Source organism: Lineus longissimus, chromosome 1 (assembly GCF_910592395.1).
Source record: "Lineus longissimus chromosome 1, tnLinLong1.2, whole genome shotgun sequence".
In the NCBI taxonomy this organism is placed as follows: domain Eukaryota; kingdom Metazoa; phylum Nemertea; class Pilidiophora; order Heteronemertea; family Lineidae; genus Lineus; species Lineus longissimus.
Window position 1 is genome coordinate 3,943,457 of NC_088308.1, and position 12,242 is coordinate 3,955,698.

The 12,242-nt window shown below is 43.0% G+C and overlaps 1 protein-coding gene across 1 annotated transcript; it reads right to left on the minus strand.

Annotated features, from left to right (window-relative positions):
* Positions 1 to 5,112: 5,112 nt before the first annotated feature.
* LOC135497969 (aggrecan core protein-like) lies at positions 5,113 to 12,156 on the minus strand. Its single transcript, XM_064788043.1, has 13 exons — positions 12,109 to 12,156; positions 11,792 to 11,818; positions 11,436 to 11,501; positions 10,376 to 11,200; positions 10,088 to 10,204; positions 9,427 to 9,607; positions 8,606 to 8,841; positions 8,154 to 8,180; positions 7,511 to 7,664; positions 7,051 to 7,292; positions 6,649 to 6,811; positions 6,221 to 6,432; positions 5,113 to 5,877 (listed from the first exon to the last, which is right to left on the minus strand). The coding sequence occupies exons 1-13, from the start codon at positions 12,140 to 12,142 to the stop codon at positions 5,636 to 5,638; spliced, it is 2,526 nt and encodes an 841-aa protein (XP_064644113.1). The 5' UTR covers positions 12,143 to 12,156; the 3' UTR covers positions 5,113 to 5,635.
* Positions 12,157 to 12,242: the final 86 nt, after the last annotated feature.

Sequence of the window (12,242 nt, forward strand, 5' to 3'; positions counted from 1 at the left end):
AAAGTGACCTTGGAGGTGTGTTCCAATCAACCAATCAGATTACGCGATTTATTGCACCACGCGATTTATTTTCACACCAGGCGGCGCCATTTCGTTTCCCATATTTGGCACAAGCGTCATAATTTATTCATACGAATGAGAGGTTATGGGAATCCCAGTCTCAGGTCTCACTAGCCGGTGAGGAGGCCAGGCATACCTGCCTCCAAAAATGACGTGACGTCATTTCATGCATACCCTGTTCCAGCGGCTGTAACTTGGCAGTACCTTACTCTCACATAAACCTATACATTTCTGAATAGCTTGTCTCTTTCAGAATACATCTGGCCAAGTTTCAACGTCGTCTAGAAATACAGTCATGATTCATGCATAGATTGATGCACCACAATGTATGAGACACCCTGTATGTTAATTCAAATTTGAAAATCACCTGTATGCCTTTTCATACACATCTATGATCTACTCATCACCTTGAGAAAGCCAACTGACGACTATTTCAATCTTTTATATAAAAATAGACTGTCGTTGCGGCTTTTGTTTGAGTTTTTTTGCCCTCGAAATTTTACCTTGAGAACATGTGTAATCTCACAGGAACCAGTCAGTGTCAACATCCTCTTGAGCTATAAATAGCATGCGGGGCCTGCTCACCGCGTAAGTGCACAGAGGAAGCTGGTATTTTCCTCAAATAATCATCAGAGCTACCCCTTCACAGAAAACATTGGACATTTACATTTGAACAAGTAGCAATTGGGATATAGTAGGCCCATCTGTATCCATGGTAATCACTCGAGATTGAAGAACTAGTTTTTTTGCACGCGATTAAGATGTATGGTTGGCGCAAAGAAATGAAATGAAATTATCAAGGGAACTGCCTTACGGATGCTCCAGCATCTAGTAGATACGGTTCATCACTAAGATAAATGAGATTTATTCAAAATATACATGTACTATGACAGTTGGTGGTAAGAAATAGAGAAAAAGTATTTTTAAAAACATAATACTGTTTACCATACTTGCTGATCATTGGTCCCCCAATTCTGTGGTACGGCCTCGTTTTGGGATTTGTCGTAAATACGTCACTGGGGCTGAAGTCTATTAATGGATGGGGATGACCGTGGAGCGGATAGAGGCTAATTCGTATTTCCCACGAGTAATTTATTTTCACACCAGGTGACGCCATTTTTTCCCCATATTTGGCATAATTTATGCCACAGCGTAATTTCATGTAGAATGTACGTAGATCGACATACCTGTGCTTGTTGTCAAACACTCTAAGCGCTTTCATGCTGAATGGTGATTTTATTCGCATTTTATATGCGGTATGCAAACGAGCGCGCCGCAATTGTGACAAGGTCGCGCAGGTGGCAATTAAGTGATTTGCCGAAATAGTTCCAAGTAATCGTATATTTCGATAGTTGTACAGATTTTTCTCAACATATCGTATTTATAAACCTCAGTGATATAAAAGATTATCTTTGCAGTTGCTTCAACCTTTGAATGGCCTTTTTTTAAAGTATTTAAAAATCGACGTCACCAGGGTCAGAGTCAGTCAATCAATCAATCAATCGTTTTGGAAGACTCCGGCAGGGTCAAAAGAAATAGTTCTTTGCGCCGATGATGTCGGCAATATGGCGGATTTCCACCCTACCCGTGAGATTTTATATCTGTAGACTTGCCACAGCAAATATTTTTTCAATACCTCTCCAAATATGTACTTGAGAGTTAAAAACATGCACTCGTCTAATTGATAGGCCTCGACCCTCCAACCGGCTATGAATATTCATTAGTGGTCTTGTCTCAGCACATTGAGGTTGCACTGAGGTGCCATTACCACCTTCAGATAGCCAAATGCATCTAGTTTCTTTATTTGATGTGAAAACATGTGGTCATCTCGACTATTTTTTCGCTATATGGCATCTAGGCACCAGTGGTTTTCAATATCCATCACCTCTCGATATGACGTAGGAGTATAAAAAGCCTGAAGCTTAGGATATCCTTTGACTAATTCTGATCGGAAAAGTCACGGTCCGACACTAATACTTTTTTGCCCCAATGTATCCTCGAAAATACCAGCTGCCGCTTCCAACAACCATCTTCGGAAGTACTCGAACGCCCGGAATCAGTGTGTGCTGCAGTTTGAAAAGTTTGGGTGCGGGGTATGACAATGATAATAATAAAAATTTAGACATACTATAATAAATCGCTTGCACCACACCTGGTCGGGATTGTTCGGGTAAGTCCGGGATCCTTAGGTCTCATTAGGGAGTTTTTCCCGAATGTACGCGATGATGACGTCACAATCCATGACGTCATGACGTCAAAGCAGTAACGAAGTCAGTGCGGCCTCATAGTAACAATATTCCGCAAACATGCCGTGATAGAGATGGTACGAAAACCGGATAAATTTGGTGAGAGATTGTTTTGCTCCCTTGATCAGAATATATTGTACATTGTTGAGACTAAGTGATTATGACGAACTGCTTGCTTGTCAGACATTAAGTGTCAGTTTCGTGACATCTTTTTTACGAGAAAATGGCACTCGGAGGGTACGGTGTTATCGTCATATTTTGCCCCTCCTTTTCCATTCATGTCCCCCTCTTTTTGATTATTTGGCAATACAGAACGGAACTTCGGCAAATATAGTTCGTCACATCTGCAGTACTTCCTCCAATCTTACAGCCGAGAAATTGGCATTGTGATGAGAATGTTTGCCCGTGTGATTATGTCACAGATTATGACGAACTGTGATATCAACCTGGTGACAGAATGAGAAAGCCACTGATGTAAAGAAACGTTTTTTCAGTATTGAAGGCCAATATTTTATACTTCCAGGCCCGTTTCGGTGCTGTGAAGTACATTTATAGCTTCACGTTATTTGAGAAAGATGCCTAAACTACGAAGTGTTGCAGCCAAGCAGCCGCAAGAAGGCGGGCTGTCTCAGAGGCCTACATCAAAGCAACAGGAACACTGCCAAACAAAGTCAAGGTGTTCAGTGGATTTCCCTGATGGTATGTTTTCTCATCTTTTAGGAAAGCTGCCAACAGGGGTTAGACATGTGTATGCATTTAGGAACTCCGTCTTTAAAAACCTTTATCGAGAGTAATACCTTTGTGAAAAAGAACCTCGCTTATTTTGATCATAACGTTATCTTGCCCGTTGCCTCACCGTTAAAATAATCCAGACCTAGCCCAATACACGCTAAACCAAGGTCCACTCGCACCGAGGCCTTAATTCCTATTGTTCTACTGCTTTGTCAAAGGGTTATCAGGGCAAATCTTGACAACATCGACCCCATGAAACAGCTTCTATGGGGGGTCGATTCATCAAATGTTCCTCATACAAGCGTGAACAGTTTCGAGGTATTGTGTTAAGGAGAGACGGCTATCGGCGACTTGGTGTAACATAATCTGACCTACCTTACTCCTGCCTCCCGTTGAATTTAATTTGTTATTTTTCCCACTGACTGCAGCCTCTATCAAGTTTATCGAACAATGGTACTTGGTCAAACAAGAGCTGGCTGCTAAACTGGGTAAGATCGGCATCGATAGAAAAACCGTCAAAACGTTCGGCACCAAAGAGAAAGTGATAGTGTGCTATCTCACATTTTACCGGCCACACTGCCAAGATGAGAAGCCAGCCTTGATCGGCTCCACCGACCGACTGGGCGACTGGAACCACTGCCAGGCCGTGTATGCCCGGGAACTGAACTCAAAGGCTTTACCCGGGTGGTGGTACGTGATGTGTAAGCTGCCCAGTTTGGAGTTCTACACCTGGAAATGGGTGGTGATGCTCGAGGAGAGACCGCGCAAGTTGGGAAGGAAGACCAGGGCGCTTCTCTTCGAGGAGGAGTGCATCAGGAGCTCGATGGTCTCACCGAGCCCGCACCTGCACTTTAGTAACTGGCATCGCAGCTGTAGCCACCTGATGGAACTGGACGTGCTGCCTCTGCTTGATGGCAACAAGCAACAACACCAAGGTGGGTCTTCTTCAAAGATTTTATGATCATTTTAACCGGAGATTTCTACCTAAATCTTGGATCAACTGACTGCTTGGACTTGATCTTGTTGTGAAATGCTCATGAACTGTCCTTTTGGTCATTTTGCTTATCATCACTTGCCTTGTAAAACTATTGTAGTCGTAAAGCGTAAAGTTTGCTCTAAACAAATCGTGAGTTTTACACGCCGTCGCGACAGGAAAGATAAAACTCATACGTCTGCACAACTCTGCCAATTTGCTCTAAACCCTCTTCATTTTGTTTCTATCGACAGAAGTCATATCAGACTCAAGCTGCTTTAGTTTCTCGAACCTTCATAAGAGGACAAAAATCGATCCAACAGAAGCCTTCGACAAACAAGAGAATGCGCCTCTCCCAAAAGGATTGAGTTCGGCTGTTGAACAAGCAGACGAAACTATTGGAAAAATCGCCAATAAGGAATTTGAAGAAAAAGGACCGGCTCTTTACGGTGATCCACGGAGCCGTGATCCCTCCAGATACGTCGTCAGAACTGCTAAGATCAATGCGTTATCTGGTAAAGATTCAGATGTCTCTCTGCCCGCCGTGATGGTGGATTCGGATGGCGTGGAAACCATATATCTTGTCGACAACACCAACAAGCGATTAGTCCAATCGGCTAGTCCAACCAATAGGCAGCACAAAGGAATACTGCGGAGGTTGAAAGAGCGGTTTGCCGCGGGTTTCAACAAGCGTCCATTTCGTAGACTAAGAGAAACGGACGCCTGACTGACGTACATTGTAGCATTGTGTATCAGTTTTTCTTTAATTTGTTCCCCCTTCATTACAAAAAGTGCCAACACATAACTTTTTATGTCATTTTTGTCGCAATTGTGATTCCGGCTCCAAAGCCTATACGGTATAACTAAAATTTGCGCCAAAACTATATCAGAACGCTAAAACCGTACTTTCATAGCAACAAATTCTCTCTTGGAGAGTCACACATCTTTGCGCTGTAAGATAACTTGGGCAATCAAACAACCTTAGTCGAATACAGAAAATAGGGGAAAGCTACCTTGCTACCTTACGAGAGAGAAAGTCCATGTTCCTTGGAGGAGTGTCAGAGGAATGATAGCAATGATAAACGAGAACAAAACAGAAAATATTTTACAATAATATTTTAATTTCTATTACGTTAACATTAATGGTGAAATTTTCAACGTACGTGGGCACGTCTGTAAAATATCGTCCTTGCTCTCGATTGCCGCTTTACACCCCATCAAAAGTATTTGTCATCTATCTCTTTCTCTCGTAGACTATCAAATCAAACATTGGTTATCAAATTGGTTATCAAATCAAACATCGTTTTAAAAGGATCTCTTACTGTCTAGACTGCAGTAAATTACACGGACAATATACATTTTGCAAACAGAGTTGGATATTGAACTGAAACGCGCGGGTGGGTGTGCGATGGGTATTAAAGTTAGATCTGAAAGTTCATAATTTAACTTTGGTATTTCAAAATTAAGTTTTAGGATGAAATCCAAGTAGCATCTATACATCTAAAATTTATCAAAACAACATCTTCCATTACTAACAGGTCTCCAGCAAGATAGCGAAAAGCAACACCTCCCTGCGACATCTTGCCTGGTCACCCAAAGTAAAGAATTTCCTCACGTCAGCACTTTAATAGTTTTTGCATAACTTCCAGTGCTGAAGGTCAACTGATGTCATCATGGGCAACTGACCACCATCCTGATGGTGCAAGTAACACATCTTGTTGCCCTGGTACTCGGCAAATGTGCATCCATCACAGCCATCCTTCTCGAGGCAGGCCTTCTTGCATTCCTTGACGTCAGAGGCGCTGGTTACCAGCAGGAGCGGGTCGTCGTGCTGGTATATCTTTTTGAAACTACCAATGCACTCAGCTGAAAATATATTCATCACCTTTGAGACAAATGCCAAACTATACCCAATTCCGAGTGCCATTTTCTCGTGAAATTGACTGAGGAAGAGCAAGAGAACGAGAACATGTATGGAGAAGGAGGGTTTCCTGTCTACAAAGCTTTGCAAGAGAAAAATTTCCTGGGTCGATTTCTTGCAATCGAATCTTTCTTAGCATTGTATCTATTTCCATTGATGTTCTTCAATTATTCATTAAAAAATATTGCCAAATTGGTAAAACATGTAACAAAATCAATATCTTGATGGCTAATGTTTGAATGTCATGTCCGTCTGCTTTGGAAAATGCTGAGAACCGGAAGCACTTACTTTTTGCCATCTTCTTGCACATGACAGGGAACTTCTTGGTGCCAGCCTCTCGCTTCAGGCCGCTGTTGCTCAGGACGGCAAACTTGTCGAAACCACCGCCGTACTTCCCTGGTGGGTGGAAGGTGCAACCACGGCGATCAGACCAGACTAAGAGTTCCTCTTTGCCCAATTTGAGGAAATATGCCCCAGTCCAAACCCCTTTGAGTCCAAATCTGTCGTTGAAAAGTGGGAAATCTTAGACAAAGTCTCGCTTTCTAAGGACTATTTCGTAGTCTAAATGTTATCTTCAACACGAGAATACGGATGGTTTATTAAGAACAGTACCGACGTCTATGGAACACCAACCGACGGCTAGGGTATTCTGTAGCTTTTTGATGCGTTTTAGAAAATGAGTTTAACTCAGTATTTTCGTTTCAATTCAGACTTACAGATGACGCGTCCTCATCATGTGCTTGTACTCTTCGTAGCTGCACACACTTGCAAGAGTAGCATTGTCTTTCTCACATAATTTCTTTCCCTCGACAATGGTAGATGGTGTTTTGCTGACGAGATAGCAGAAGTCTTGGAATCTGTCCCAACCTAACTCACAACCTGCCAAAAAATCGCTGACATGAAAAGCGCGTTGATACCACAGAAGATAAGTAGTTAAGGTGATGATTGATAAGTACACATATTGTTCTGCGAGTATTTCCTTTTAAAGTGTTCAATTGTTTTGTCTTCTTATTCTTTCTGCGTTCAAAATGGTCCGAATTTATCAAGTCAAGACCTAAATATCCACAGGTGAGGTTTCGCAACCCTCATACGAAGAGTATGCAATAGGCAATACCTACCCACAGGGATTTCTCTCTCACAAATAAAGGGCAACTGGTAGTATGGGGTGACATCAAAAATGCTGCTATTCTTGTACATGGCGCCATAGTTGGGGTTTGGTGCTGGCTGGTTGTCGAACACAGTTGGTGGTGTGTAGTCTGTCAAACTGCCATCAATCCACTCGAATGTTGGCTGTGCGTTGTTGTGCTTGATTTTGACCATACCGACCCAGGTTCCGAATTCTGGATGCTTTGTCTTGAAGCTGCATGGGATGAGAATCAAGGGAAAGGATGAATATAAACTCAACTAAAATACGCCGCGATGAAATACCCATGGATGTTCCAATAGTGTTAAGGCTATTTGTGTCGTACTGACACAAATAGCCTTTACAGCCATCTTAAATGTCTTTGTCAGAGCGAAATAGTCCAGTCTAAGCGTGAAACATTTCCATTTTTCTGTTATCAAAAATTAGATACTTACAGTCCACTGACGAACCTGTGCTCTTTCTCGCTGTTCAAGCTGACAAGATGGCCTTGGTACTGATTACACTGTCTCTCGGCGGCAAAGAAGCGTTCGTACTCCTGAAACATTTGGTAGCAGCGTCCTTTGAATAGTTTCCATCCATATCCACATGCTGAAAAAAGAAGAAAAAAACAATTAATCTGGTAGCAACAAAGTTCAACCATTGACATGCTGATGGTAAAAACTATACCCTCGACAAGCAAAATCTAAAGGGGACAACGAGATGACGTCTTGTGCGCTCATACGTTTTCAGGTCAAATCCTTTGGATAACTCGGAGATATCACTAACACTATTAATACTAACACGTCCACTGTTGTACCCGTTGAAGGAGCCCAGTTATGCCATCCGACAAAAGTTTGAGGGACAAAATATCAAGTGTATGTCGATTACACCATGACCCAGTATATTATCAAGAATCGGCTTCAATGATTTATTTGGGGTTGACGTCGTCACAGTATACACCATTATTTCATGCAAAATCATTCTGCATGAAGTATGTTGTAAAATAACTTTATTTGTTAATAAAAGGGAAACTATGTGTCAAGAGATCTCGATGAAAACATCTAACTTTTTTGAACGCTGGAAATAAATTTTACTCACCATATTCCTTCCTGGTCTTCTTTTTACCTGAAAACGTATGAGAAGTATCATTTTGGTTCATTGGTTACTGGTAGATGTCCTTACATCGATATCACAACTGATTTATTGTAAGTAACCACCAGAAACGAAGGAGAGGTTTGTCGTAACTGGGACTTAGTTGTAATCTCTCTGCTTGTCAAGCCAAAGGCAATGAAAAATCACTTCAGACTCTAAAGCTTAAACACAAGTTCGGATTGCCTAATCTGGAGAAATTCTATTGAAGATGCTAATCAAAGGTCGTTTGCTTTTATATCCAGGAACCTTAATCCGGCATCGACCAATATGTCAGGAGTACATTGAAATTCGGCAGGGGTAAAGTTACGCCGTAGACAACATTCCAATAAGAATCATCTGATGTCGCCTGGGGACAATGCTGGCGAGGAGTAAGAAAATGGTAACGGATTCGGACTCACCACCAAGGCTAATCTCGCAAATATAAGGCAGGGATTTGGTCATTGGGACGCCAAAGTAGCCATTCATGGTGCCCATCTTGGAGAGAGTGATCGTGGCAAGCTTGAGGTGCCTCTTGAAATACATTAGTCCTGGTTTGTAGAATGCCTTGCCGTCAGTGTCACTGCCATCTGTCCAGAAGAAGTCCTTGCCGTCCTTGCAGTAGAGACCAATCCAGATCGAGGTGATAGCACCGACACTACGACGAAATATAATATAACACACGAAATCACAGCGCGGTCTAACCAACAGTTGAACGAAAGCAGTTGGCCAGCGCCCTGCTTGCATTGAGATAAACACACCATGACTTTCTGAGAAGAAACTACCTCAGCGATGCACTCTTACTCCATAGAGGCCAATCCAGATGAAAGTGTCATGAACCCTTATATATCATTATACCGAGGTTGCCGCCCACATGTATAGAAGCAGTGGCCCTAGGTTTTCCGTTGGACTTGGTAAATGACCACCTGTTTGGCCAAAAGTTCGAACAAAATAAAGAAAATATAGAAAAAACTAACTGACGATGTAGGTTTTAAAATGTCCTTTTATCGTTTTGGTCAGCAGTCTCCCCCAGCCCAGCCACCGACACGTATTTTCTTTACCCTCCGCATGGATAGTGGCGTCACAGGGCAAGATGACTTATACGTTCTACATGTATTGGATCCGGTTTAGTTCTAGTGGATCTTAATTACTTGATCAACTAGAACGTAGGTTATACACTATCTCATATATCAGATTATGGAAATATACAGTTTTGGAATGAATGGCAATGCTTGTGACTTACTTGGGAAGTGTGTCCATGAACTCTTTCATGAGGTACGCGTATTCATACTTGTCGTTGACGCTGGCCAAGTTGCCTTTTTGCGCCCTGCAATAGTTCTCGGCACTTTTGAAGTTTTTCACATCACCACCGCTGAACATCTGATAGCAGGCCTTTTTGTATTTCTTCCACGTGGCCGGACAAGCTGCGGGGAGAAAATGTTTGAATACAAAAACAGTGCGGCGAAAGCAGGAAATTATGGTAGGGCGTGAGGTTCCGAAACGTGTCCTACCTTAAGGTATGTTTCACCCAAGACGTTCAATACTTCAGTGACTAAAAGTGCATGATACGTTGTAGCATCCGTTGTCCCGGGGACACCCCGTTTCTGAATAAGTTTGCCTGTCACACCGGTACCATTGTCTTTTATCGTAGCCTACGGATCTGTTTCATCAACGCTCTTCTCATAGACGGAAAACTGCCCCAGGTATCTGTCTACTTTTTTTGAGGAAAAATGGGGGTCGGGTCTATTGGCCGAAATCGGTAAGGGTAAATAAACATAGTGATTAGGAAGTGAGCGCAGAAGAAAAGGAATGTCTCGATCTCTCCATCTCTCGAGATCGACAGGGACATCTCGCGTCTGTTAGGAAGGAATTGATTCTGCTCATATTTCTGCCTGGCTTCTTACTTGTAATTATTGTATATTTCGGAGTCGTCGGCGCCTGAGTTGACGTAGTTGTTGTCGTTGGCGCCGGGGTTGTTGTGGTTGTGGTTGTGGTAGGTACCTGGGTTCTTGTTGACGGAGCTAAAAGAAGGCACGAATAACCTTTTCATGATCATGAGGATTGAAAAGTGAAAATAACACATTGATGCAGACTGTAAAACAACATTAGCCAAAGTTTCGGATCTGCACATGTCTAGACAAATGAGCAAAAACTTATCTCTAAAAGATTGGAATCCAGCATATTCCTGTTACCTTGTGGCTGTTGGTTTCCAGATGCGGTCCCAGCTACAGGTGACTGTTGGTTTCCAGATGAACTCCCAGCTGCAGGTGACTGTTGGTTTCCAGCTCCAGCTCCAGTCCCAGCTACAGGTGGCTGTTGGTTTCCAGATGAACTCCCAGCTGCAGGTGACTGTTGGTTTCCAGCTCCAGCTCCAGTCCCAGCTACAGGTGGCTGTTGGTTTCCAGATGAACTCCCAGCTGCAGGTGACTGTTGGTTTCCAGCTCCAGCTCCAGTCCCAGCTACAGGTGACTGTTGGTTTCCAGATGAACTCCCAGCTGCAGGTGACTGTTGGTTTCCAGCTCCAGCTCCAGTCCCAGCTACAGGTGGCTGTTGGTTTCCAGATGAACTCCCAGCTGCAGGTGACTGTTGGTTTCCAGCTCCAGCTCCAGTCCCAGCTGCAGGTGGCTGTTGGTTTCCAGATGAACTCCCAGCTGCAGGTGGCTGTTGGTTTCCAGATGAACTCCCAGCTGCAGGTGGCTGTTGGTTTCCAGATGAACTCCCAGCTGCAGGTGGCTGTTGGTTTCCAGTACCAACGCCAGGCCCTGTTGGTTGCCGTTGATTTCCAAGAGGTGTAGGTTGGTGTTGATATGTGGAATTCCCGACTCCCTGGGCCTGACCTGCGTTATTATTTTGCTGGTTTCCAGTAGTAGCACCAGACTGTGGTGGCTGTTGGTTTCCAGTTGGACCGCCAACCGTGGGGCCTTGAGGGTATGAAGCAGAAGAACCAGCAGCGGGCTGTTGATTAGCGGAGCCTGCACTCATCGAATTTTGAGCACTCGTGATATTGTTTCTTGCACCTGAAATTAAGTAATTTTTTCATTGTTCAACATTTGTTCCTTTACCGCTGTCGTGATGTTTGTCATATGTTGTACATGACTTCATTGAATGTGGTTCATTTTGAAAATAACCGAATCGACTTTCGAAAAGGAAAATATTGATATGGCCGGGTATTTTGACAGTTCGCTCGAACTTTTTAAGGAGTTTCAAAATAATGAGGCAGCGACTGAGATTAGGAAAAAACCTATTGCTTACCAGCCGGTTGCGGTGGAAGGTTAGGATTCTGTCCAGCAACCGGAATTCCTGCCCCTTGCTGGAGATCTGTAGAAGATGACAAAATGATTATAAAATCATCAATGGTTTCCAAACGGGCGATGCCATTCAACAAATGAGAAGAGCAGGACTGTCTCCCTCAATAAAAGCAAAGAGCACAATGATCTGTTCACTGTTGATTACAAAATGTGCCAGTCGTCCGCGCTATATGCAACTTTTCTGGCCAAGGTCACAGTCATTTTGTCGAATGAAGTCACATTCGTTATCAGAGGACAGGGACTTAACATACGAATGACTTCTGCAATGGCACATGCGAACATAAGTTGTTTTCTACTTACTTTGACTTGTACATTTGCATATCAGACCTGAAATCGACGAAAGAAATATAAACGTATTTTACCGAACATAGATCCAAGGCTTGCACATTTTGATGTTGCACGTTATGTTTTAGACTGATGAGCCTTAATTGTGTGAGATAAACACCCATGCTACTGTAGACAGTTGTTTTACGCGGATTGGTCTTTGAGGACAAAGTCACAACGGGAATGCAGGGATAAATTTTCTTTGATAAGTCTTCACCAAATTAGGTACTCTCAATATTCCTTTTGAAAGCAATCAGTGGCGTTTGAAACCTCTCGATATTTTTTTCACTCACCTGCTAAAAGCAGGAAACAGACAATTATCCGCATGATGGGCCGTCTTGTAATCTCTTTTGTTGCAAATGGCCCGGTTACCTGAGGTCATAGCTTTTATACCAGGCCTGCTAATGCCTTAATGGACACTTACCAT